Source organism: Oryctolagus cuniculus, chromosome 7, assembly GCF_051225735.1.
Source record: "Oryctolagus cuniculus isolate XC-2025 breed Fujian yellow rabbit chromosome 7, ASM5122573v1, whole genome shotgun sequence".
NCBI classification, from domain to species: Eukaryota; Metazoa; Chordata; class Mammalia; order Lagomorpha; family Leporidae; genus Oryctolagus; species Oryctolagus cuniculus.
Window position 1 is genome coordinate 86,700,782 of NC_142873.1, and position 27,308 is coordinate 86,728,089.

The 27,308-nt window shown below is 45.3% G+C and overlaps 1 protein-coding gene and 1 long non-coding RNA gene across 8 annotated transcripts in view; one reads left to right on the forward strand and one right to left on the reverse strand.

Moving 5' to 3' along the window:
• The first annotated feature begins 3,504 nt into the window (after positions 1-3,504).
• Positions 3,505-26,975, forward strand: LOC149125643 (uncharacterized). Of its 4 annotated transcripts, XR_016237223.1 has the most exons (5): positions 3,561-3,770; positions 3,880-3,925; positions 12,494-12,609; positions 22,711-22,752; positions 26,842-26,975. It is a non-coding gene; the product is annotated as an uncharacterized LOC149125643 (long non-coding RNA). The 4 variants fall into 4 exon arrangements; XR_016237221.1 differs by lacking the exons at positions 22,711-22,752; positions 26,842-26,975 and adding an exon at positions 13,122-14,162 and having other exon boundaries at positions 3,505-3,770; XR_016237224.1 differs by lacking the exons at positions 3,561-3,770; positions 3,880-3,925 and adding an exon at positions 5,101-5,195.
• Positions 16,454-27,308, reverse strand: part of DNAI3 (dynein axonemal intermediate chain 3) — a 77,897-nt gene continuing 67,042 nt past the window's right edge. The window contains exons 20-24 of one of the 4 annotated variants that reach the window (XM_008264954.5): positions 26,886-27,016; positions 23,876-24,080; positions 22,057-22,148; positions 20,087-20,209; positions 16,459-16,834 (exon numbers count right to left, since the gene is read on the reverse strand). In XM_008264954.5, coding sequence (XP_008263176.3) covers positions 16,691-16,834; positions 20,087-20,209; positions 22,057-22,148; positions 23,876-24,080; positions 26,886-27,016 — 695 coding nt within the window. In that variant the 3' untranslated portion in view covers positions 16,459-16,690. Of the gene's footprint in view, positions 16,835-20,086; positions 20,210-22,056; positions 22,149-23,875; positions 24,081-26,885; positions 27,017-27,308 lie in introns of all 4 variants that reach the window. The other 3 variants (XR_016237220.1, XM_008264958.5, XM_051856308.3) reach the window with 3 other exon arrangements.

Genomic DNA, 27,308 nt, shown 5'->3' on the forward strand with positions numbered 1-27,308 from the left:
CCATTGTGGCCATCTAAGGGATGAACCAGTGGATGGAAGACCTCTTTCTCTCTCTCTCTCTTTCTCTCTGCCTTTCAACTCTCTGTGTAACTCTGACTTTCAAATAAATAAATAAATAAATCTTTTTTTTTTTTTTTTTAAAAGACTGATCCTGTTGGCAACTATGTGAAAGAACATACTGCTGCTGGTGACATCTGGGCAATGTCTTAAAAAGTTAAAGATATACACACAATATGATCCAGACATTCTACTGGTGGGCATTTATTCCAAAAAAGCAAGCAAGCAAGTAAGCAAGCAAGCAAATGTCCATTAAAAATTATAAGGGGGCTGGCATTGTGGTACAGCAGCTTAAGCCACCACCTGTGATACCAGCATCTGTTATGAACAATGAATTAAGTATCTGTCGGCTGCTCCAATTCCAATCCAGCTCCCTGCTAATGTACCTGGGAAAGCAGAAGATGGCCCCAGTGTTTGGGCCTCTGCTGCCCACCTGGGAGACCCTGATGGAGTTCCAGGCTCCTGACTTTGGCCTGACCCTGCTCCAGCCATTGTGGCCATTTGGGGATTGAAACAGCAAATGGAAGATCTTTCTCTGTCTCTCCCACCACTCCCCTCTCTCCATAACTCTGCCTTGCAAATAAATACATCTTTTTAAAAAAGATATAGAAACAACCATGAACAACTTTTTTTGCCATAGTTCTAAATTGGAAGCAAGCTAAATGTCCATCAAACAAATTGAGTTGTATCTATATGGTGATGTCCTACCTGGCAATAAAAAGCAATGGACTACTGATACATACAATAACATGGAGGAATCTCAAAAGTGAAACAGGTCAGACAGAAATGAGTATATGATTTATGACTCAGTGATATAAAATTCTAGAAAATGCAAATCAGTCTACAGTGGCAGAACCCAGACCAAGGACTGCCTGGGGGAATGGTGCCAGGAGAGGCAGCACAGGGAGCACTACAGGCACTAAAGGGGGTGGGATGGGTAGGTGTGGTGCAGCAGGTTAAGCTGCTGCCTGGGACTCCCAGTGAGAGGGCCTGATTCAAGTCCTGGCCACTCCACTTCCAATCCAGCTTCAGAAGATGGCCCAAGTCCCTGGGTTCCTGCCATCCATGTGGGAGGCCCAGATGGAGTTTTTGGCTCCTGGCTTTGGCCTAGCAGAGCCCTGGCTGTTGGGGGCATTTGGGAAGTGAGCCAGTGGTTGGAAGATCTGTCTCTTTGTCTCTGTGTATCTCTTCCTCTCTTGCCACTCTGCCTTTCAATAAGTAAATCAATTTTAAAATGGTGTGTGTGTGTGTGTGTGTGTGTGTGTGTGTGTAAGGAAACTTTTTGGGATGGTGTATTTTCTTTCTTTCTTTCTATCTTTCTTTCTTTCTTTCTTTCTTTCTTTCTTTCTTTTTTTAAAGATCTGTTTATTTATTTGAAAGTCAGAGTTACACAGAGAGAGAAGGATGGGCAGAGAGAGAGAGGTCTTCCATCCGCTGGTTCACTCCCCAGTTGGCCACAACGGTAGGAGCTGCACTGATCCGAAGCCAGGAGCCAGGAGCTTCCTCTGGGTCTCCCACGCAGTTGCAGGGGCCCAAGGACTTGGACCATCCTGTATTGCTTTCCCAGTCCATAGCAGAGAGCTGGATCGGAAGTGGAGCAGCCAGGACTCAAACCGGTGCCCACATGGGATGCTGGCACTGCAGGCAGTGGACTTACCCACCATGCCACAGTGCTGGCCCCAGTATTTTGTTTCTTGATTTTGATGATAACTTCGTGTTTATACACATAAGTCAAGACTTACATACTTGTATACTTTAAGTCTATACAACATGTGTAACTCATACCTCAGTATCAGAATTTTGAGTGTGTGTATGTGGGTATTATGCATATGAGATTTATGTGGGAGCATAATATTGTAGGTGAGAGCATGGATGCCAGAGCTAGGCAGCCCTACTCTGTCTCTTAGTGGCATTGTCATTTTAAATGCATAACTTAATTTTTCTGTGCCTCAGTTTTCTTACCTGTGAAATGGGGATACCATGGTGTCCACTACCTCATAGAATTGTTGAGAGGAATAAACGGGTTAATGTATTTAAAGCATTTAGAACGGTGCCTGATCCTAGAAAGAGTTCATGGAAAGGTAGTTATTGTTATTGTTAGTGATGTGGCATGTGTCAACAGTTTTCAACAATAAACACCACCACTGTCATATCATAAAGGTCTATCATTACAATATTCAAGCAAAACATACCTGTTTAAAGCGCGACCCTTGCTTCAGAATAATCTGGAGTAAGGTGCACAGATTAAAGATTAGCTATGCAGCCATCGTCTCAAAGCCAGAGGCGTAGAAGTCCCTTCCCTTCCTTCCTTCCTTCCTTCCTTCCTTCCTTCCTTCCTTCCTTCCTTCCTTCCTCCCTCCCTCCCTCCCTCCCTCCCTCCCTCCCTATCTCTCTCTCTTTCTTTTCTTTTCTTTTCTTTTCTTTTCTTTTCTTTCTTTCTTTCTTTCTTTCTTTCTTTCTTTCTTTCTTTCTTTCTTTTCTTTCTTTCTTTCTTTCTTCCTCCTCCTCCTCCTCCTCCTCCTCCTCCTCCTCCACATTTCCCTTTAGGAAGCCTTTATATATATATATATATATATATATATGTATGGAGGGAGGGAGAATATTGCTATCTGTGAATGTCTGCATATTGGTACAAATACACATACACTGTTTACATAACTAGGGCTGCATTACGTATCTTGCACAACCTGATTTTTCGCTTGATAATTTGCAGACTTCCTTCCTGGTTGGAATGGAATGAACACCTCTTTGTCATTCCTTGTCACAGCTAAAGAGTAATCCTGTTTTTGGGTTTTGCTATTTATCCTATCCATGGGCATTGTAGATCCCTTCCACACATTGCAGCTTTGTTTGGCTAATAGTTCCTCTCTTTTGTACTGGAAGTCAAGACTGTGTCTCCCAGCCTCTTTGCTGGCACTGCCCACCCTGTTTCCATGCGTGGTCTGAAGACCAGTGCACTTCTTCAGTCCATGAGCCTGACCATTATGAGTGATGAGAAGGCAGAGAGAACAATAGAAGTAGGTTTCTGCTCCTGGGAAAACTGCTCTTGCTTTCCTGAGAGTGTCTAAGGGACATGTTTCAAGTTTGCTCTTCAATCCACAAACTGACATATTTTTTTTTCTTTTCCTTTTTCCTAAAAAGCCATACTTTTTTCTCTGTAGGCAGACTTTTTATGTTTCCCTTTCTTTATGCTCTATTCTTTGTTCCCACAGTAAAAAGTTCCCACAGCAAAAGGAGTAAACTAATAAGTAAAATCTTTGTTGAAATTTCCTTCCAACTTTGACATCTGTTTATGAATTTGCAGCAGGCTGAATAATGGCCCCAAAGGTGTCTGTGCCCTACTTTCTGGAGCCTGTGAATTACTTCCTGTGACAAGAAGGATTAAACAGATACATGTAAGGATTTGGAGATGGGGAGACTTTTCTTGGGTTATCCAGACGGGCCCTCAGTGTGTTATAAAAGAGAGGCAGAGAGAGACTTGACTGTGAGAGAGGAAGAGGAGATGCATAGATGGAAGCAGAGGTTGAAGAGGTGCCGCTCTGTGCCAGGGAATACTGGCGGCCGCTGGGAGCTGCAAGCTGCAGGAACAGGTTCTCCTCTGGAGCTTGCGGAAGGAAGCAGCCCTGCTCACACCTAGGGTTTAGCCCTGTGAACCTTAGGTCTCTAGAACTGTAAGACAAGGAATTCCTACTGTTGTAAGCTCCTGAGTTGCGGTAATTGATAATACTTATTGATAATACTCTGTAGTTATTCTGTGCTATGTTTTCAATGTATTGCTTCTTGTTCTTGTTCATTGTTTTTCTCTCAATGAATGTTTTGCAGACATTGGAACAAAGTTCTGTGACAGTTTGTGGTGGCCTTTCATGGTGTAAGTAGGGGCTGGCTTATCTCCTAAGCTCAAGTATTTATGCCTTTCCCACCCCTCTTTAGCTGCACCAAACTCCAGGGCCCTGCTTGGCCCTGGGCCTGGATCCTTGCAGAGTAGCTCCTCTCCAGGGTCCTCTTTCCTTCTAGTGCAGTGGTTTTTGGGGAGAAGGGTGTGAATTTCCCCTAGGCAGGGACATTTGGCCACGTCTGAAGACATTTTTGTTGTCATAGTTGAGAAGCACTACCAGCATCTAGCGGGTTGGGGTAGAGGCCAGGGAGGCTGCTAAGTCCCCTACAATGTAGAACCCAACCCCCACCATGGAGACTTACTCAGCCTCAGGTGTCAGTGGCGCAAGGGTTAAGTTCTGCTCAGTCCCTCTACCCCCAGCTCCACCTCATCCAAGCAACTCACCCAACTCTGCCTGTGCATCCTCCCACTGATTGTTCTCCTGTCTCCCCCTTCTGACCAGTGACTCCTAATCTTGGCTTGTGCATCTTCCCTCTTACAGTCACCCCAGACCATTCTCATTGGCAGCCAAAAGCAAGAATCTCTGCTTGTAATGTAGGTTTTTTGGGGTAGCTGAGGCATACATAAAGCAACTTAAGTACTTCCAAACTTAGAATACTGTTTTGCAAACGCGTATACATTTACCATCCTTTCTAAGGGAGAGATACTTGAGCAGTAGTCTTGATGTCACCAAACAAAATATTCATAGCCAGCAGAAATATTGCTCTAATATAGCCTTTATCATTTACTTGCATGATGACATTTATGTAGCTGTCTCTCATAGACTTATTTTTTAAAAACCTGGTTTTGTTTCTTTTTATAAACATTGCTTTTCAAAGTTTAAGCAATGTAGTAAAATAGAAAGACAAAAGTAAAAACCATCTGAACTCTGGACATATAAAAAAAATGGTTAGGTTACATGTTGTTGAATATCTTTTCAGACTTCTCACAGGCCATAAAGTAACTATGTAGTTTTATGTATGACATCATGCAAAAATGGAGTTATTTATGTACTGTTTCATAATTTACATTTTTAAAAATTTAACACAATATCCTGAGTATTTTCCTGGTCAGTGTATATAAAGGTCTCTTTCATAGCTCTTCAAGGATTTACACAGTCAGTCCTCACTGGTGGACATGTCGGTGGTTTCCGATTGTCCGCCATCATACATAGTGCTGGTGTGGACAACCTTGTGCATAGGGAATAAGAGCTTCGGGGCAAGATTGATTGGTTTCAACTTTCAGCTCTGCTGTGTGGCTTTAGGTAAGTGATTACACCTGTGCCTTATTTTCCATGGACACAATGGAAATAATTCTTTTTTTTTTTAACTTTTATTTAATGAATATAAATTTCCAAAGTACGATTTATGGATAACAATGGCTTCCCCCCCATACCGTTCCTCCCACCCACAACCCTCCCCTTTCCCACTCCTTCTCCCCTTCCATTCACATCAAGATTCATTTTCGATTATCTTAATATACAGAAGATCAGCTTAGTATACATTAAGTAAGGATTTCAACAGTTTGCTCCCACACAGAAACATAAAGTGAAAAATAATAGATGATTTTTTTTTAAATGATGATGAAATCAGATCAGACCTATTGTCATGTTTAATCCCAGTGAGAGTCAAGTTGGGAGTTGATAATTTCTTTTTTTTTTTTTTTAACAGAGGATCAGTTTAGTATGCATTAAGTAAAGATTTCAACAGTTTGCACCCCCATAGAAACACAAAGTGAAATATATTGTTTGAGTACTCGTTATAGCATTAAATCTCAATGCACAGCACATTAAGGACAGAGATCCTACATGAGGAGTAAGTGCACAGTGACTCCTGTTGTTGACTTTACAAATTGACACTCCTGTCTATGGCATCAGTAATCTCCCTATGCACCAGTCATGAGTTTCCAAGGCTATGGAAGCCCTCTGAGTTCTCCGATTCTTATCTTGTTTAGACAAGGTCATAGTCAAAGTGGAGGTTCTCTCCTCCCTTCAGAGAAAGGTACCTCCTTCTTTGAAGACCTGTTCTTTCCACTGAGATCTCACTCACAGAGATCTTTTGCCAGAGTGTCTTGGCTTTCCATGCCTGAAATACTCTCATGGGCTTTTCAGCCAGATCTGAATGCCTTTAGGGCTGATTCTGAGGCCAGAGTGCTATTTAGGACATCTGCCATTCTATGAGTCTGCTGAGTATCTCACTTCCCATGTTGGATCACTCTCCCCTTTATTTATTCTATCGGTTAGTGTTAGCAGGTACTAGACTTGTTTATGTGCTCCCTTTGACCCTTAGTCCTTTCATTATGATCAATTGTGAACTGAAATTGATCGCTTGGAATAGTGAGATGGCATTGGTACATGCCACCTTGATGGGATTAAATTGGAGTCCCCTGGTATGTTTCTAACTCTACCATTTGGGGCAAGTCAGCTTGAGCATGTCCCAAATTATATATCTCTTCCCTCTCTTATTCCTACTCTTATGTTTAACAGGGATCACATTTCAGTTAAATTTCAACACTTAAGAATAACTGTGTATTAATTACAGAATTAAACCAGTCATATTAAGTAGAACAGACAAAAAAACTACTAAGAGGGATAATGTATTAAGTTGTTCATTAACAGTCAGGGCTATGCTGATCAAGTCACCGACAATGGAAATAATTCTAATAGATAGGTCCCACATGGGAAATGTGCAGGTTGGGCAAGTCAATATACATAGCACCCAGAGAGAGCCAGCATCTCATGAAAGTTGTGTATTCCATCTTTGCGCTTGTCAGATATGTGATTTGCAAATATTTGTCTACTAGCTTGGCTTTTCATCTTAACATAAATCTTAACATAAAATAAATCTTGCTTTATTTATGCCATCAGCTACCCCCCAAAAAAAACCCACATTACAAGCAGAGATTCTTGCTTTTGGCTGCAAATGAGAATGGTCTGGGGTGACTGTAAGAGGGAAGATGCACAAGCCAAGATTAGGAGTCACTGGTCAGAAGGGGGAGACAGGAGAACAATCAGTGGGAGGATGCACAGGCAGAGTTGGGTGAGTTGGGTGGATGAGGCGGAGCTGGGGGTAGAGGGACTGAGCAGAACTTAACAGGATCTTTCACAGAGCAAAAGTCTACTTGATACCTAATTTTATGTACTGCACTTTTGGTATCAAGTTAAGAACTTTTCACCTAGTCCTACGTCCTGAAGATTTTTTTCTTATATTTTTTCTATATGTTTTGGAGTTTTACATTTTACATGTAAATCCATGGTCCATTTTGAGTTAAGGTATATAAGACACTATACTCCTTTTCATGGCAGCAGCACTCACAATAGTCACAAGATAGAGGCAGCACAAGTGTCCATCAACAGATGATGGATGAAGAATAAGTAGAATGGTCTATATCTGTTACATTGCATTATGGGATATTACTCTACTTTGAAAAGGATGGAGGTCTTGTGGTTAAGATGCTGGTGAGACACCTGCATCCCATGTTGGAGTAGCTGAGTTTGAGTCTTGGCTCTGCTCCTGATCCCATCTTTCTGCTGATGCACACTCTGCTCAACTAGTCGGTTCCCTGCCACACAGAAGGAGGATCTGGGTTGAGTCTCCAGTTAATGGCCCCTTTGGGGGCATTTGGAGAATGAGCCAACAGATAGGAGCTCTCTCTCTGTGTCTCTGTGCCTCTCTAATAAATAAATAATTTAAGAAGGAAGGGAATTCTGACACATGCTGTATGCAATGTGGATTAACCTTGAAGATATTGTACTAAGTGAAATAATTCAGTCACAAAAGAGTATCATGTGATTTCTCTCCTTTGAGGAATTTAGGATTATCAACTTCATAGGAAAGTGGTGGTTGCCAGTGGTTCAGGAGAGACAGGAATGGAGAGTTATTGATAGGAATTACATTAAATCTCTCTATCACTGGGGGGATTGTCATTTTTATGCTGTGCTGTGTCTTCTCAATCCATTAACACTGGAATAAAATTAACAAAATTTATGACTTAATTGTTCTTTATTTTCATCTTTGATTTCATCAGGTCTTGATAACTTTCAGCACTGAGAACTGTGTATGTTTTAGATTTATATACTGAAGTATTTTTTTTTTTTTTTTGACAGGCAGAGTGGACAGTGAGAGAGAGAGACAGAGAGAAAGGTCTTCCTTTGCCGTTGGTTCACTCTCCAATGGCCGCCGCGGTCAGCGCGCTGCGGCCGGCGCACCGCGTGAAGTATTTTTTTTTGTTTTGTTTTTTTGAAAGGCAGAGTGGACAGTGAGAGAGAGAGACAGAGAGAAAGGTCTTCCTTTGCCGTTGGTTCACCCTCCAATGGCCGCCGCGGTCGGCGCGCTGCGGCCGGCGCACCGCACTGATCCGATGGCAGGAGCCAGGAGCCAGGTGCTTTTCCTGGTCTCCCATGGGGTGCAGGGCCCAAGCACCTGGGCCATCCTCCACTGCACTCCCTGGCCACAGCAGAGGGCTGGCCTGGAAGAGGGGCAACCGGGACAGACAGAATCCGGCGCCCCGACTGGGACTAGAACCTGGTGTGCAGGCGCCGCAAGGCGGAGGATTAGCCTAGTGAGCCGCGGCGCCGGCTCTGAAGTATTTTTTTAAAGACTTATTTATTTATTTGAAAGGCAGAGTTAGAGAGAAGCAGAGGCAAAGGCAGAGAGACAGAAAAGTCTTCCATGCCCTAGTTCACTCCCCCAAATGGCTGCAACGGCTGGAGCTGGGCTGATCCAAAGCCAGGGGCCAGGAGCCTCTTCTGAGTCTCCCAATTTGGGTCAGGGACCCAAGGACTTGAGCCAGCTTGAACTGCTTTCCCAGGCCATAGCAGAGAGCTGGATCAGAAGTGCAGCAGCTGGTACTAAAACCAGCACCCACATGGGATGCTGGCACTGCAGACCAGGGCTTTAACCGCTATGCCATAGCGCCAGCCCCCAAAGTGTGTTCTTTGTAGCAGTTGTAAGTGGAGGTCATTTTGTGTGTTTTACTGTTTGCAAGTATATAACATTCCAATACAAAGAAAAATGATAAAAAGTCAAGAAATTCATGTTTCTGTAGTAATTCCAACAAAATGGAAACATATATAGAGCAATCCCACTCCCCAAAGGTTTCCATGTTTATAGTTGAATGTTCTCCTTTATCAGTGTTTAAGACAGGTAGCACTTCCTTGCTTCTGTGTGCTCCTGCGGTTACTTGAACACATAGTGTATTGGCTCTACTTGACTACATGTGTTAAAGGCAGGGACTTCCTCTACACTAGACTTCTGTATAATCCTTCCCGGAGCAAAGCAGAGATAGAAATAGATAAGCATATTTGTATAGTGGTTTGGGAGGAGGTAATTCCCAGTTTTTGACATTGATGGGTAACCAGCATCTACGGAGGTGCTATTGCTTTCAGATATTGTGCTAAGAATTTTATATCTCATTTAATTGTCACAAAAAGGATTTTACCATTATCTAATGTTGTATAATAAACTATTCCAACATTTAGTGGCTTAAAATAATGATAGTATTGATTTTAGTCACAAACCTGAGTTTGTACAGGTCTAGGCAGGGGTAGATATCGCTGCTCCACTTGGCTTCAGCTAGGGCGGTTTGAAGGCTGAGGCTGGGATCGACTGGAGACCCATACACTTACAAGTGTGGTGGTGGCTGCTGGTCGTTGGCTGAAACCTTAGCTGCTGCATCTGTGGACCAAAACACCTCCATGTGCCTCTCCGTGTAGCCCGGGGGTGGCGGGAATGGCTGGGTTTCCAGGGCAAGACCTAGTGAGAGAGCCAAGTGAAAGTTGCCTCCTCCTTTGTGATGTGGCCTCAGAAGGGACGCTGTCATTTCCACTGCATTTTTGTCCTTTGAGGCAACCACCAAGGTCTACCCAATTTTCAGTGGAGGGAAAATACTGGTAGAGTCTAGCTCTGGATGGGGAGTGGGGTGACAAAAGCGTGTGGGATGAGAGTTAGCACCCTGCCACTTCGGAGAATTCCTTCTGCTACAGCAGAACTTGTGGTTGAATTACTAAAGCTTGCAAGTGGCTAATGCTACAGAATTTTGACTCCAAAGCCCTGACTGTGATCTGGATAGTTTAATGTTCCCTTTGTATTGAGCACTTTTTCATTATCCATAGGAAGATAGGAAGATTATTTATGAATCACTTTTCAAGTGTGTGTTGATACGGTTGTTCTAAGATATTCGTTCATTTTAGAGCATTTTGGCATTCCTGAGAGTTTCATAGCCATGGAAACACAATAGCATTTTCTTTTTTTTTTTTTAATTTGACATGTAGACTTATGGACAGTGAGAGAGAGAGACAGAGAGAAAGGTCTTCCTTCCATTGGTTCACCCCTCATGACCACCATGGCCAACACTGCGCTGATCCGAAGCCAGGAGCCAGGTGCTTCTTCCTGGTTTCCCACGCAGGTGCAGGCGCCCAAGCACTTGGGCCATCTTCCACTGCCCTCCTGGGCCACAGCAGCGCACTGGACTGGAAGAAGGGCAGGCAGGACTAGAACCTGGTGCCCATATGGGATGCCAGCGCCGCAGGCGGAGGATTAACCAAGTGAGCCATGGCGCCGGCTCTGGGAATAGCATTTTCAAGGAAGCAGAGGTCCTCCTGTGGAGGACAGGGTGTTGGGGAGTTGGGGGAAAGGGGACAAGGGCTGGAAATGGAGGGGGCAAGGTATTAAGAGATGGGTTTGAAAAGCAAGCTTGTGGTGGTAGTGGGTAGGGGTATGGGCATTTGGCCAGCAGTTAAGACACCCATATCCTACCTATATTCAAGTACTTGGTTTCAAGTCCCTGCTCTCAGCTCATGGCTTTGGTTTGACCCCAGCCCTGGCCATTGCAGGCACCTGGGGAGTGAGACAGTGGATTGGAGCTTTCTCTCTTTCATTCCCTCCCAAATTAAAAAGAAAACAGAGAAAGGGGGCCTAGCCTGAAGGCAGAGAGGATCTATGGGGAGGTTGTGAGCAGGGAAGAGGTCGAAGTCGGCGAACTCAAATGGCTTTGATAGCCTTGGCAACTCATGACAAGAGCCTAGGGAGATTACTGATGCCAGCTGCTCCACTTACAATCCAGCTCTCTGCTAATGTGCCTGGAAAAGCAGTGGAAGATGGCCCAAGTCTGTGGTTTCCTGCACCTATGTGGGAGACCCAGAAGAAGCTCCTGGTTCCGGTCTCCTGGCTTCAGATGGGCCCAGTTCTAGCCATTGCAGCCATTTAAGGAATGAACCAAAGGATGGAAGATCTTTCTCTCTGTCTCTGCCTCTCTCTCTGTAATTCTGCCTTTCAAATAAATAAAATAAATATTTAAAAAAATATAGCTCTTGCCGGCGCCATGCCCCACTAGGCTAATCCTCCGCCTTGTGGCGCCGGCACACTGGGTTCTAGTCCCGGTCGGGTCGCCAGATTCTGTCCCAGTTGCCCCTCTTCCAGGCCACCTCTCTGCTGTGGCCAGAGAGTGCAGTGGAGGATGGCCCACGTACTTGGGCCCTGCACCCCATGGGAGACCAGGAGAAGTACCTGGCTCCTGCCATCAGATCAGCGCGGTGCGCCAGCCGCAACGCGCCAGCCGCGGCGGCCATTGGAGGGTGAACCAATGGCAAAAGGAAGACCTTTCTCTCTGTCTCTCTCTCTCACTGTCCACTCTGCCTGTCAAAAAAAAAACATATATAGCTCCTAAAAGGGTGGGAAATAATAGCAAATCTTCCATGATATTTTACACCTTCCTTCTTTCTCCTCTGTAAGAAAAAGAAGGAATACACCACCAGAGCATCGCATGCGGGCATTGGCAGTGTTGCAGGAAATGCAACCTGTATTATTTGCCAAACTCACCGAGTCTGTTTTGGTTACATTTGTTCACAAGGAGGCATTTGAAAGAACACATTTCTTTGTAAACCATCATTTGTTAACTTCCAAGGTTGGTTTCATAGGTGTGCAGGAGTCTTCTCCCGGGTGCAGGTGTTTTACACGCGCCTGTGATCGCGCTGTAGCTCACCAGCCATGGAAGCAGTGACTTCATTACACAGGTCTTAATCTGCCCTCTTTGGGATATTTAATTTCCGTTGTGGAGACCTTGCTCAGTTATACAGTATCTGCCCTGGCCATGGCAGCCTAGCAACCGGTGGAGGGCCGCCTACCCTGCAGCGCTTCAGGCTGCTGGGCGGCTGGGAGATGTTAATTATTGACAGTGAAGGATTGGTGGAGCTGCCTCGGAGTTAACTGCTTTTCATCTAAAATGCACAAAGTGTTTAGCTGGAGACCTGAAAGTATGCTGGCTTAATTACACATTTCTTGGTGAGTGAAAAGCAATTTATAAAAAAGCTGAGTGATAATTACATGCAATCTAAATAAATGATATTAGAATGACAAATGTTCTGGGTAGCACTTTAAGTTCTGCAAAAAAAGGAAGTTGCTGTTCAAAATTTCAGTACTGTGGCCAACATGTGTGGTCTCATTAAAACGATCAAAGGCTAATCTTAAACCAGGCATGCAGAGTCGCTGCCTGTCGCTGGAAGTCACCTGTGAGAGTGAGACACATTCCCATTGTTATTGATCCTAATGAAAATGTTCAAATCAGGGATTAGTATGTGGGACAAAGAGGAAACAGGATGACTTCTCTGCTGGGAGTATGCCTACACCTGAGACCAAGCAAGAAAAGGAGACAACATTTGTTAAGTGCCAGCTGCTTGCCAGGTATTTATATACACTGTCTATGGGGTAGGGTAGCTATAAGTATTAGCCCCATTTTATAGATGAGGTTACTAAGACAGGGGATACTACAGCTTGCCAAAGGTGATAATCTCAGGTCCACCAGGAGCAAAAGTCTGGAGGGCAGACCAAAGCAGTCGAGGGTAAGGAAGAAGACTGGGTCGACCCCCACACTGCCAGGAAAGAGTGGGTAGGAGGGGCAAGGGTCAGAGCTGTGAGGCTTGGAAGGAAGCACACCAGTTAATTCCGTTTTCATTCATGCCCAACATCCCTACATCCTTAGTTACAGGTGATTAGCTCCTGAACTTGAGCCTTCACCACATTCTGAGCTGGCATTCTTTCTGCTTGTCTGGCTTTGTCTGCCACGGGGAGGGTTTCTTCCAGAGAAAAGGATGTGAAGGTGGGACTGTCACTGAAAGTAGGTTAAACCTCCGCCTGTGGCGCAGGCATCCCATATGGGTCCAGTTTAAGTCCCAGCTGCTCCTCTTCCGATCCAGCTCTCTGCTATGGCCTGGGAAAACAGTAGAAGATGGCCCAAGTGCTTGGGCCCCTGCACCTACATGGGAGACCTGGAAGAAACTCTGTGCTCCTGGCTTCGGATGGGCACAGCTCCGGCCATTGTGGCCATTTGAGGAGTGGACCAGAGGATGGAAGATCTCTCTCTCACTCTCTCTCTCTGACTCTTTCAAATAAATAAATGTCTTTAAAAAGATAAATAAAATAAAATATAGTTACTCATTGCTATATGCCAGCCACAATACTAAAGTTCCCGCTTGGTGACCTTAAGACAGGCAGGCACTATTCAATATCCATTAAGCCTGTTTTGTGCTAATCAAACCTTGCTTTTGTCTGAGACTACAGTGTGCCCAGCCCTGGTTATGGTTTAAGTCACATAGTTGTGACACTCTTCTTCTCTGTAGTCCCAGCTTTTTCTGCACTGAGCTGTGCCCCACAACCCAGTTCTGTCCAGGAGACCTCTGCAGGTGTCTGCTGGGGTAAAGAGGGAGCACCAGGGTCTGCAACACACTTCTCCTACGAGATTAATGCTGAAATCCCTAATTCTCTTCAGGTCTTCCCCGACTGCCCTTTAAGAAGTGTAGAGCCTGGCACATAGTAGGCACTCAACATGAAAATCACATAGTGGAGCTCCCTGGAGGAGGTGCAGAACAGCAGGCACAGATGCCCTGGGGCTGGACCCTGTCCAGAACAGCTGGAAGCCTTAGGCTGGAGGGCAACTGGAGAGCAGTTTTTGGAGGGCAAGGCAGGCACTCAGTTTGAGCCATGTTTGAGTTTGAAATGCCCACTCAGTATCCAAGAGGAGAAGTAAATAGTCAAGTAGACACGCATCTCTTTGATTTTTTTAAACAAAGCTCTATTTATTAATTTATTTGAGAGGCAGAGTTACAGACATAGAGAGGGAGAGACAGAGAGGTCCTCCATCTACTCGTTCACTCTCCAAATGGCCTCAATGGCCCGGAGCTGGGCCAATCAGAAGCCAGGAGTTTCCTCCGTGTCTCCCATGCGGGTGCAGGGGGTCCAAGCACTCGAACCATCTTCCATTGCTTCCCCAGACCATCAGTAGGGAGCTGGATTGGAAGTAGAGCAGCCAGGGCTCAAACTGGAGCCATATGGGATGCCGACACTACAGATGGAGGCTTAACTTACTATGCCAGAGTGCTGGCCCTGTATCTCTTGATTTTATGAGAAGTCTGGGCCAGGGGTATAGGTACTATTTAAAACCATGAGGCTGGCTGAATCACTTAAGATGCGAGTGTAGAAAATAGTACAAAAGAAAAAAAGTTCAGGTGCAAGAATGAGCCTTGAGATTCTGATGACAGGGATAATAACGTGTCTGGGTACCACCGCCCAGTATGCGGGTGCTCACTTAGCTCTTACGACAATCTGTGAGGAGGGTGCTCTCAACCTGACCTGATGAACGGGACTGACTCAGAGCTGGCTCATTGTCCAGGGCACTCAGGCGGTCAAGTGCTAGTTTCTATCAGACTGCAAAACTTTCTCTCTTCCAGCAACCTAACTTATACACCTTCATTTCTAGTCTCACATTAAGCTCTTACCTTCAACTACTACCATTTCCGGGGTGGCACTGCGGCATAGTGGGTAAAGCCACTACCTGCAGTGCTGCCATCCCATTTGGATGTGAGTTCGAGTCCTGGCTGCTCCACTTCTGATCAAGCTCTCTGCTATGGCCTGGGAAAGCAGAAGATGGCCCAAGTGCTTGGGCCCCTGCACCCACATGTGGGACCCGAAAGCAACTCCTGGCTCCTGGCTGTGGTTGGTCCAAGCTCTAGCCGTTGAGTGAACCAGCAGATGGAAGATCTACCTCTCTGCCTCTTTGTAACTCTGCCTTTCAAATAAATAAACAAATCTTAAAAACAAAAACTAAAAACTACTACCATTTCCTCCCAGGAGACACTCCCTGCTCTAATCCATTCCAGATCTTTCTACATGTACAGCAGATTGGGTCATCTTCCTGCTTAGCCTCTCTGTTAGTCCCCTGCACAATAGAATCCAGCTCCTTAGCCTGATTAGGGAACCTTTGCAGTCTGGCTCCAAGTTTTTGTGCAACTCAGACAGACTCATGTGCTCGGCTTCCTTTCTGTGTCTACACTGGCTAGACCCCTGGTGCAGCGCTGAATGGAGGACATGACCCTGGCCACTGGGTATGGTTCCTCAGCTCAGAGGAAAGCTTTCAAGTTTTCATTGATGTTTGGTGTAGGATTCTTTCAGGTGCCCTTCATTGGATGAAGTTCTTTCTGCAGTTGCCAGGACCTTATTGTTGGCATAGTCATAAGTGGATGTTTAATTTATCGATGTTTAATTCATCAGATGTTTTTCTGCATCTATTGAGTGTCATAATTTTTCTTTTAATAAATAATTGATTTATTTTCTACTTTTTTTTTTTTTTTTTTTTTTTTGACAGGCAGAGTGGACAGTGAGAGAGAGAGACAGAGAGAAAGGTCTTCCTTTGCCGTTGGTTCATCCTCCAATGGCCGCTGCGACCGGCGCGCTGCGCCCCGCACAACGCGCTGATCCGAAGGCAGGAGCCAGGTGCTTCTCCTGGTCTCCCATGGGGTGCAGGGCCCAAGCACTTGGGCCATCCTCCACTGCACTCCCGGGCCACAACAGAGAGCTGGCCTGGAAGAGGGGCAACCGGGACAGAATCCAGTGCCCCGACTGGGACTAGAACCCGGTGTGCCGGCGCCGCAAGGCGGAGGATTAGCCTAGTGAGCTGCAGTGCCGGCCCTATTTTCTACTGTTAAATTAACCTTATATTCCCCAGGTATTGTCCTTTTATACACACACACACACACACACATATAGATTCGATTAATTAGTATTTTGTTTAGCACATGGCTTCACAATTGGTGCAATGGGGGCCAGCGCCATGGCTCACTTGGTTAATCCTCTGCCTGTGGCACTGGGTTCTAGTCTCGATTGCTCCTCTTCCAGTCCAGCTCTCTGCTGTGGCCCTGGAGGGCAGTGGAGGATGGCCCAAGTGCTTGGGCCCCTGCACCCACATGGGAGACCAGAAAGAAGCACCTGGCTTCTAGCTTCGGACTGGCATAGCTCCGTCCGGAGCGGCCATTTAGGGGGTTAACCAACAGAAGGAAGACCTTTCTCTCTGTCTCTCTCACTAACTCTGTCAAAAAAAAAAAAATGCTTACAATTGGTGCAATGGCTCAGACAAAGCACTTTTTGGGAAGGTGACCAAAAGCAAACTGATCGTTAGGAAAAAGTTTGTTTTTGACCTCTGTCTGGGGTTTGGGCCTGTGCATTGGTAGGACTTGGGGAACAGTGTATATTCAGAATTCTGTGTTAGCATAGGAAAATGGGAATTTTGCAATTGAAAACTTTTTCATATTCAGTACAAAAATCGAAATACATCTTATAATTGGGAAGTTTAATAGCAGTGAAATAAAAGCCTACATATAGATACAGATAAGATATATAAATATGTTCAGTTTGCTAGTTCACCTTACATGAAAAATAATGCCACAAAAAAGGAGTCGCGCAGAGCCGCCGAGTGCCTCCTCAGGAAGCTTCTCTACATCAAGTCCATGTATGACACTTTCTCGGTGACTTTGATCAGGCCAAGACTGATGAGGATGCTCTTTTCCAGTTCCAAGTAACTCTCGTAGTCTGATTTCAATTCCGCTTCTATTACTTCTTTTGATTTATGGTATGTTTTCTAGGGGAAGAAGAGCAAGGTGTCAGTATAAAATGCTGGTAGTTAACGCCGACGGATGAGCAGGGGCTGCTGCTCTGGGGGAGCGGTGGGAGGGTGACGATTTGCTGTGCGGGCGAGGAGCGGAGTGGGAAGACAGGGGCTTCCAACAGCTCCTGCCACCACCCAGACCCCCTGCCCCCTCTCCCCGCTTCCCTGTAGCTCTTGTCTCCTGTATGTGATCGGGGCGGGGGCATTTGACCCCAAGGTTGAAGAATTCATTTCAAGCCCCCTTCTCCTCAGTCCTACATGGCATAGCTTGTGGGTCACATGACAACTACTACTTTTCCTAGCTGTGAGTCTGCAGTTGAAATTCTGTTAGAAAAATTCCCAGTTCTTGTGCTGTAAGAAGAGTCACTAGGAAAACCCTTTAAGAAGTGAGCTGTACCCGGACTTGACGTTTGCAAAGGCAGGATCTCTCTGTGGGCTGATGTGCACCTGCTGGGCACTCATGAGGATCGCCTTGCTGGTGGGTGTGTGATTGTCCCCTGTCCCCTGTAGTAACATTAAGAGGGTCTGGCACCGTGGTGTATCACGTTAAGCTGCCATTTACGACATCTGCATCCCACACTGGAGTGCCGGTTCGTGTGCTGGCTGCTCTGCTTCCAGTCCAGCTCCTGTTAAATATAGCTGGGAAGGCAGTGGAAGATGACCCAAGCCCTTGGGCCCCTGCACCCATGTGGGATGCCCAGATGAAATTCCTGGCTCCTGGGTGTTTCAGCCATCTGGGGAGTAGACCAACGGATGGAAGATCTGTCTCCCTCTGTCACATTGTCTTTCAAATAAATAAATCTTAAAAAAATACTAAAAGTGCATACTTACTAGTACTTTATGTGCTCATTACTGGCAAAGTGCTGTAAATATATTGATTCATTTGATTCCAATGCAATCTCCTGAACTTGTTAACTACTGCTTGTATTTCCCACTTTGTCAGCAGTTGCGTATATGGAGACTTTCTGACTAACATCAGTTGGTTTTCCTTGGTGGGTTTTTTCCCCATGTTTTAAGTGTAATAGAGGAGCCCTTTTACATTCATTTACTCATCCATGATCTAGATCCAAAAAAATCTGAGACGTGGTAGCTCTACTTAAAAGAGCTCAAATGGAAATGACGTTAAAAGAAGGAGCTGGAAAAGATTTGTACATCAGAAAACATCATACAATTTTAAGATATGACTATCCTATTTAAGTGTTTTAAACATATTTTATTTTTTATTTGAAAGAGTGACACGGTGGGGGGGGGGTTGATTTATCTACATTCCATCTACCAGTTTATTCCCCAAATCCCCACAATAGCTGCGGCTGGACAAGTCTGAAGCCAGGAGCCCAGAACTCCATGTGGGCCTCCCACGTGTGTGGCAGGAACCCAAATAGCTGGCCCATCTTGCGCTGCCTTCCCACACACATTAGCAGAGAGCTGGAGAGGAAGCCACGCAGCCAGGACTGAACCAGCATTCCCATATGTGTGTCCCTGGTCGTGACTTCATCTGTGGTGGCACAGCACCTACCTCTCAAGGGTTTGAAATTATTTCATGTGTAAATTATTTCTGGAGTATCCACCATTCTATTCGTTCCCACTGATGTATATAATTAGGAGCTGTTGCTGTGGTATCTGAACACGCACAGTCATTGTGGATAATCGCTGGGGCAGGGAAGAGTGATGGATTATCTTCCAGAATAGAACTCCAAGCATGAAAAGAACAAATCCAAGACCGATTTGTTTACAGTGGTGGAACACAATGAAAAGTTAATTAATTGGTATTCTTTTATACTTTGTCATCAATAAACAATGTATTTGAAATGAGGCCCTCTGTTCTTATTGCACTAATTAGTATCTACTTGTAAGTGATAATGTTAATCCACTTGCTAATGTGGTGTATTAAAATATTTCCATGTGCTGGAAATGATTAACGGAGACCTAGGATCCTGCATGTATAATTACATTGTAGGAGGCTATGCATTTGGCTAAAAGGAAACTACAGATAGGATCAGTGATGAAATTGCTGGTGACAAAAGGCCAGAGGAGGGAAGGAACAAGAGAAACAGAAGTGTAGACTGGGATGACCTCGAGTTCGAGGAGAGAAGGGCTGAATTCACAGAATGATTAAAAGCCCCAAATTCCAGTGGGCAAGGGAAAGAAGACTGAGAGTCACAGAATTTCTGTGAAACAGAGCGAGGCTGAGAAAGAGGACAGTGGAGGACTTTAGTAGTTTTTTGTTCCTTTTTGGAAGAGTTTGAGTGGAAATTTCCTGTAGCAGCTTGTCTATTTCAAGTTTCACACGTACAGGGTATTAGAGTAAAATTTCTCTCTCCCTCTCACACCTATCTATCCATGTGTTATTATGGTCATAAAAGCTGCTGGTCAATGAGAGCCTGCTGTTTGTCAGGTGATTTAAGTGGAGGTGATCCTCAAGGGCAATTATTAGCATTACCATTTTTTTAAGATTTATTTATTTATTTGAAAGTCAGAGTTACACAGAGAGAGGAGAGGCAGAGAGGGAGAGAGGCCTTCCATCTGCTGGCTCACTCCCCAATTGGCCACAACAGCCGGAGCTGAGCCGATCCGAAGCCAGGAGCCAGGAGCTTCTTTTGGGTCTCCCACATGTGTGCAGGGGCCCAAGGACCTGGGCCATCTTCTACTGCTTTCCCAGGTCACAGCAGAGAGCTGGATTGGAAGTGGAGCAGCCGGGTTTCAAACTGGCACCCATATGGGATGCCGGTGCTTCAGGCCAGGGCGTCGTTAACCCACTGCACCACAGCGCCGGCCCCAGCATTCCCATTTTCAAGACAAGAGAACTGAAGCTCAGCAAAGATGAGATCCTCACCCCAGGTCTCGCAGACAGTAAGTGGTAGCATCAGGATTCAAACACCCATGTTTTGATTCCAGTATTCTACCTTTTTGCACTGCTTGTTTTAATGCACCAGATATTAAACTCCTCTGTAATGAAAACATTCATTTTTTTTATCTCCTTATTTATACTTTGAAATTATAGACCGTTTCAGAAACTTAAATTGTGTAGAATGTTGCTAGGTGTGCGACTGGTAGTTCTCACTCACGGTGAGCTGGGAAATCTCAGCAATGCCCTCTTGAGTGCCATGAGAACCAGAGAGGGATGAGAACAGGAGCGGCTTTCCCGCAGCAGCTCTGGGCTGTACCAAACCAGCATCCCCACTGGTATCAGGGGAGAGCAGCTTTCATTTCTGCAATCTAACTTACGACTTTCTTCTTCTCCATTTCTAGCTCCATTTCTTTCTTTTCTTGCTCACGAATACTTCTGCGCTGTTCCACATACTCCAGGTGCTTGACTTCTCTTTCAAAGTAGTAGTTAACACTTGATACCTGTTAGACACAAAGGCCCAGGAGAGGATAAGCCATGTGGAAGCCCCCATGTTCTTCACAAGGCTGTTAGAATTCCTACTGCTTGTAATTGGGTAGATTCCCTATCCAGTCTGCCTGATCGTTATCTGATTGTCTCTACTAAATCATTAGGTGGCTTACTTCTTTCGGGCTATTTGTCATCTTTTAAGTGAATGTAATTTGGAAATTGTCATCATGGGTCCACTCCTCCAGAGATGCTAGCTCAACTTGGCAGTTCCTGTCCTGAGATTTACGTCCCTGCAAGTTGGAGGTTTCCAGGAAAGCAGCGGCATTGGAAAGAGGGTTCTGGGATAGGTGTTTTGCAGTAGTGGTTTAGGTGGGCGGATGCTCAGGACACCCACTTCCTATGCTGTAGCGCCTGATCTGAGTCCCATGTATTTTGCACTTCCAACGCAGCCTCCTGCTAATGTGCCTGGGAGGCAGCAGCTGATGCCCTAAATTCTTGGGTTCCTGCCACCCTTGTGCGAGACCTGGATGCAGTCTCTTTCTCTGCTTCAGCCTGGCCTAGCCTGGCTGTTGTGGGCATTTGGAGAGTCAACCCGTGGATGCAAAAGCTCTCCTTCTCCGTCTCTTCCTCTGCATTTCAAATAAATAAATAAATAAATAAATAAGTCTTTGGAAAACAGAAGAGGGCTGAAAAAATTCAGTATTTTAGAAATATTCAAGGAATACTTTTCCCTTTTCTTCTTTCCCACTTCTAAATATTTTATTTATTTATTTGAGAGGCAGAGTTATGGGCAGATAGAGGGAGAGACAGAAAGGTCTTCCATCCACTGGTTCACTCCTCAAATGGCTGCAATGGCTGCAATTGCTGGAGTTGAGCCAATCCAAAGCCAGGAGCCAGGAGCCAGGAGCTTCTTCCAGGTCTCCCATGTGAATGCAGGGCCCCAAGCACTTGGGTCATCTTCTACTACTTTCCCAGGGCAGAGCAGAGAGCTGGATCAGAAGTGGAGCAGTCAGGTTTTGAACTGGCGTCCATAAGAGATGCCAGCACTGCAGGAGGCTGCTTTATCTGCTATGCCACAGTGCTGGTCACACTCTTTTTCACTTCTAAAATGGAAGGAAGTTGTATTATCACCAACCCAAACTGGAAAACGCAGATGAGGATATCAATGTAAATGCTAAGGGGACTGGAGGCAGAGCTGAGTTCCTGGTCCCCTGGAGGGCTGAGTGTGGAGACATAAGAATGGCAGCGGGAAAGGCAGCAGAGACGTTAGGAAAGGCAACTAGGGAGGAAAGCTTACTGTCCAACAATAACTAGGCTGATGTTGGGAGTTACAACAGACCACAGTCTCTAGATTTACAGGTACTTATAGTCACTGATCTTCTTTTTATAACCTCATTGTTAACACTGCCTGAAACACTTGGGTGGTGGGTACGGAGAGGGGGCACAGGAGGGGGCCAGTTCAGATGTGCTGCCCTCAATACACTGAGTTGGGCGAAGATGAGATTGAAGTAGGTGAGGAAGAGAGGCATAAAAATGTCACTGGGCCCTTGGGGGCGGGCATCACTGGGATGATGCTCCCAAGCTTTGGTTATAACCTGAAAATAACATTTTATGATTATGAATCCCAAATCAATGCTTCTGTCAGAGTTTGGCTTCACTCATTTGCCTTCTCTCTTATCTCATTTTGTTTGTTTCCCACTTTAAGCTGTGTAGCTCATACAACAGAAATATACCTTCTTGTTTTTGTCTATGGATGTCTTTTGTCCTCTTACAAACAAAAATGCTGTCATTGATAGCACAGTTTTAGACATGTCTCGCCAATATCCAACCAAATATATCCTCAAAGCCAAAAGTTACCAACCTCATTGGTGGAAGGGTGACTTAATGTCCATGGAATTTCTAATATATGCAGTGTTCCATAATAATCAGCTATGGCTATAAATTGCTGCTTAGCTGAAAGATTAAAAAAAAAAAAGGAAGGAAAAATTCAGCAAACAGAAATCTATCTTAAGAACTTAAGCTTGAAATGTGCTTTTGTTTTGTGGTCGCCCAAAGGACCTGCTGTGGTTACAATGATCTTGGCATCTTCGTTAGATGTTCGTGACTGGACTGTATAAACACATACAACTCATTTTTTCCAGTTGGTGAAATGAAAGCTGAGACTCTGAACCTTTGTCAGCTACTTTGCTACCTCAATCCTTGATTTCCTGGTGTCTACAGAAAGGAGTGTGGCTCCTAACTGACCCTCTTGTGGCTGGGCCCGCTGGGTAGATTTAAGGAGAAGCAGGGCGAACACATGGAAAGATTTTCAAAGAAAAGTCTTGAAGCATGTTGTTAGCAAACACAGTAAGGGCTAGAGGATACCATTATCCAGATGAATTTCAAAGGCACAGCTAGAACCAGTGTTCCTGTTATAAAAACAAATTGCTTCCTTGGAGCATTTAAGATGGGTTATAATACACAAAGCATTTGAGAATGTCAGCTCATGTGTGTTCTTTCTTTTTCTCATTTTCAGAAGGTCTGGTTCATGTTACTAAATCCTGGATTCATCATCTTGGTAGGTATAATCATTCAAAAGCAATGTTTGTACCGAAGATGGAGAAACACAGTTGGTGATATATATGGCTAAGCAGTAGCCAGGCTGTCACATCTGGAGACATCAAAGACTAAGATCACAAGTCTAATGTTTCTGAGAGAGAAATGCATAGGACAATTGCATGTCTGTATACTTTTGGAAACAAAGGGAAACTTCTTTAAAAAAAAAAAAAGGCAAACGTGCCAGATTTCATAAAAAATACTAGAGGGAAAAAGAAAAATTTGAAAAAAGGAATTTTTTTTTCTGTAGACACATCTTTGAATTTATGCTTGTACTATTATACATTACTTTTTCCTCATAACTAATTGAAAATTTAAATAGATATAACCCCAATGAGTCATTTGATCTCATGATGAGAATTGCTTGATTTTGTTCCTGGGGAAACACAAAAAGTGGTATAATATTGAAAATTATGACTTGGCATGAAAAGTTAAGCAAAACTTAACTCCAGAAAAGTAGCAGCAAGAGTTAGCAAAGACACAGGGATCACCATGTCTGACCTGGAGAAGAGGAGGAGGATGCTTTCCATCATGGGTTCAAAATCGGCCTCTGGAGGGAGCGTTTAGCCTATGACAAAGATGTCTACATCTCCCATCAGAATACCTCAGTTTGATCCCCCGCTCCAGCTCTAGACTCCAACTTCCTGTTGATGCTGTCCCTGGGAGGCACTGGTGATGTGTCCCTGCCACCCACATGGCAGACTTGACTTGAACTGAGTTCCTGGCTCCTGGCTTCTACCCTAGCCAGGCCCCAGTCCAATAGTTGGGCATGGGCGGAGTGAGCTGGCAGGGGGAGCACTCTGTTTCTCAACGACTATCTTTCAAATACATTCATAGGAATGTTTAAAAATAAGCTCCTGCTTAACATACTAAATGTGTCTCAGAAATCATTATTGATGAGGCAGAACAGTGAGGGAAGCCCTGGGTGTATTCAAAATTTGAGCCAGAGGAAAGGGAGAGGAGGAGGGAAAGAGAAGGGAGGAAAAACAAAAACCTGAGAGAAAACACTGGAGACTGTCCAGGCCAACGTCAAATGTTCCAAGTTACCCCAAATGACTTAGCTCATATGGTTAGAATTCACATACCAGAAAAAGTCCAAGGTTTGATGTAGGTGATCATTGTTATACAAATATTTTGGGACAGGGCTGGTTCATGGGTCTTCTCCAGAAGATCCCAGATATCAATGTATCCATCTTCTCGGCCAATGTAGAAGACGCCAGGTCTTGTCAGAGACCAGTGGCCCGAGGTATACCTTTTTGGTGCACAGCATGACTGAAGGAGGGGTCCAGTCTTTAAGCACATTTTGGAAAAGACAAATTTGAAGCTTTTGTTATTATCTGAGGGGAATTCACAGTGAATTTATTTATGTATCATACAGGTGATTATGACCATATAATAGCAAAATTATGCCCACCAGGAACTCTTTTTGTCATGGGGTTTTTATATAATGCCAACTTTTTCTTTCCCCCCCATAAGCCATTTTTTCCCTTTTATTTTCTTTGTTAAGAAAAGATTAAACCTGGGACTGGCATTGTAGCTCAGTGCTGGCATCCCATATAGGTACCAGTTTGCGTCCCAGGTGCTCCACTTCTGATCCATCTCCTTGCTAAGGTGCCTGGGAAAGCAGCAGAAGTGCCCCAAGTGTTTGAGCCCCTGCTACCCACATGGGAGACCTAGATGGGAGTTCCAGGATCCTGGCTTTGGCCTGTCCATCCCTGACTGTCATGGCCATTTGGAGAGTGAACCATTGAATGGAAGAGCTCTTTCTGTCTGTCTCTTCCTCTCTCTATAACTCTGCCTTTCAAATACACAAAATTTTTTAAATCAAAACTTTCAATTGAATGGTTGATGATTTTAATACTCCAACTGCTTATTTTTTTTTTTTTTTTGATAGGCAGAGTGGACAGTGAGAGAGAGAGACAGAGAGAGAAAGGTCTTCCTTTGCCGTTGGTTCACCCTCCAATGGCCGCCGCTGCAGCCGGCGCACCGCGCTGATCCGATGGCAGGAGCCAGGATCCAGGTGCTTTTCCTGGTCTCCCATGGGGTGCAGGGCCCAAGCACCTGGGCCATCCTCCACTGCACTCCCTGGCCACAGCAGAGGGCTGGCCCGGAAGAGGGGCAACCGGGACAGAATCCGGCGCCCCGACCGGGACTAGAACCCGGTGTGCCGGCGCCGCAAGGTGGAGGATTAGCCTATTGAGCCACGGCGCCGGCTCTCCAACTGCTTCTAAATCCCATCACCATTCTGTGCATATTGGTGGACACTAGATAAGTGAAGATTATAAGGACATTTTGATTGTACCCTTATCAGGTGTCTGCTTCCCATGGAAACAGTTTTGGTAGCCAGCAAAAGCAAGTGAAAATTCTGTTAACTCCAGCTCTACTCAGTGCTGGCAAATTCTCACAAAATAGCTTCTTTTGGCAGCCTCATATGGCTTATAAATATATCTTGGAGAGATTTTAGACCACTGAAGTATCACGAGATCATCTTCTCTCTCTTCTACCATGAGTCACTGGCCTACTTTGGGCAGTTTTCACAGAGAAAGAGGATCAGGATGTGCCGTCTACCCAGCCAGGCTCCTTGCAACCAGGTGCACTCAACTGTCTACTTGCACTGCAGGGACGAAACTAAACCAGGGAGCTGTCACCCCCTCCAAGACATGCACGAGAGTCTGTCCTGTGGGAAAGGATGCCAGCGATCCCTGAACTCCTTAGAGGTGACCCTACAAACCCGTTTTCCTTGCCACTTCCCCATCTTCTTCACTCTATAGGTAACCAGGTTCCTGACCTCTGCACTTGGGAATCTTGCCTGGACTTTCTTTAACTCCACAATCCTGTTCATTGTAAACAGACAAAACAATTCAAACACACAGAAGTACATTTGTATAAAGTAGGGGTCCTTTTGTTCATGGACATTTAAGTATTTTCCAATGCCAAGTTTGTATATATAGTAACAGATAAATTGTTTCTAGTATTTTTGTGCAAGTTAGAATTCTAGAAGTGGAAACATTAAGTCAAAGGAAGGGCAGATGTGGGCTACCTATTCATATATATGTAATATACATATTTAATATGTATTTCAGCATTTGATAATCTCCTCAAGTTGCTCACTAAATAGACATCGATTTTCATTCCTGATCAGAGAACTGATTTCCTCACCCCCTTGCTTCACTTGATTTCATACTCTTCCAGTTTTTTTTTTCTTTTTAATTTTTTGACAGGCAGAGTGGACAGTGAGAGAGAGAGACAGAGAGAAAGGTCTTCCTTTGCCGTTGGTTCATCCTCCAATGGCCACCACGGCCCGTGCTGCGGCCGGCGCACCGCGCTGATCCGATGGCAGGAGCCAGGTGCTTCTCCTGGTCTCCCATGGGGTGCAGGGCCCAAGCACTTGGGCCATCCTCCACTGCCCTCCCTGGCCACAGCAGAGAGCTTGCCTGGAAGAGGAGCAACCAGGACAGAATCTGGCACCCCAACTGGGACTAGAACCTGGTGTGCCGGCGCTGCAAGGCGGAGGATTAGCCTAGTGAGCCGCGGCGCCGGCCATACTCTTCCAGTTTCTGCCAGGTTAGCTTCTGGATCCAGCCCCTCTCCTAATCCTGACCATAGCCTGCTACTGCCTCCCTTTGGCCTCATCCTTCTCTGAACAGGCCAGGGTCTGCCTGGGAGTGTTCCCTGCAGCCTGCTCACTCCCATTTCCTGAACCTGCCAACATATTGCTGGTGCCCAAGCACAGATGACAGACTCAGTGTTTTTCCTCGGGCTATCCGTGGTACGCAGCATCCCATTCTTGTGTTTTAAAGTGAGGGGAGAAAAATACAAGGCAACTGCCCATGTATCCATTTCTAAGAAAAAATGGTTAGCTTGCAGAGAAGGGACTTGTAAATGGTGTTTCCTCCCCTCAGGAAAGAAAAAGCAAATGCTTGTGTTTTCAAAAGGCTGACAGTGCCTCTGCTGCCAAGCTGGAGCCTTGGCCATCTGTTTCTCATTTCCCTAAAAGTATCCCGCCGGCGCTATTATGTCAGAACAGACTTGCTGCTGTTGTCTTTCTCAGGAACAAAGGACCACACAACCTGCCCAGCTCCGCAGGCCACTCACCATGACACCCTCTTTCCAGATGGCCACGTTCCAGCCCCCAATGGTGAGGATGATGTCGTTGTAGAAAGGTGATCTCTGAACTGTGTGGACGGCCCCGTCGTGCACCGTGTAGAGGTTCACTGGCTTCTTTGCTGGTGGAGAGGAAAGGCCATTTCACCCTTAATAACACTGTGAACACTCCAGCAGTGGGGAACGGACAGATCTCCGATGGACAGACTGGTGCCCGTTGCTGAGGTGCCAGAGCAGAGTAGCAGAGGTTGACTGGGGTGAATGACTCTGCCAAGTGATGGCTCTTCTTTTTATGGGAAGTCCAAGGAACTTCCCATCAAGGCCACCTCCCAGGCTTGGAGGAAAGCTTCTTGTTCCCATTCCCTAACTCTTCCCATAGTAACACACATCTGTGGATTGTCTGTATACCCCAAG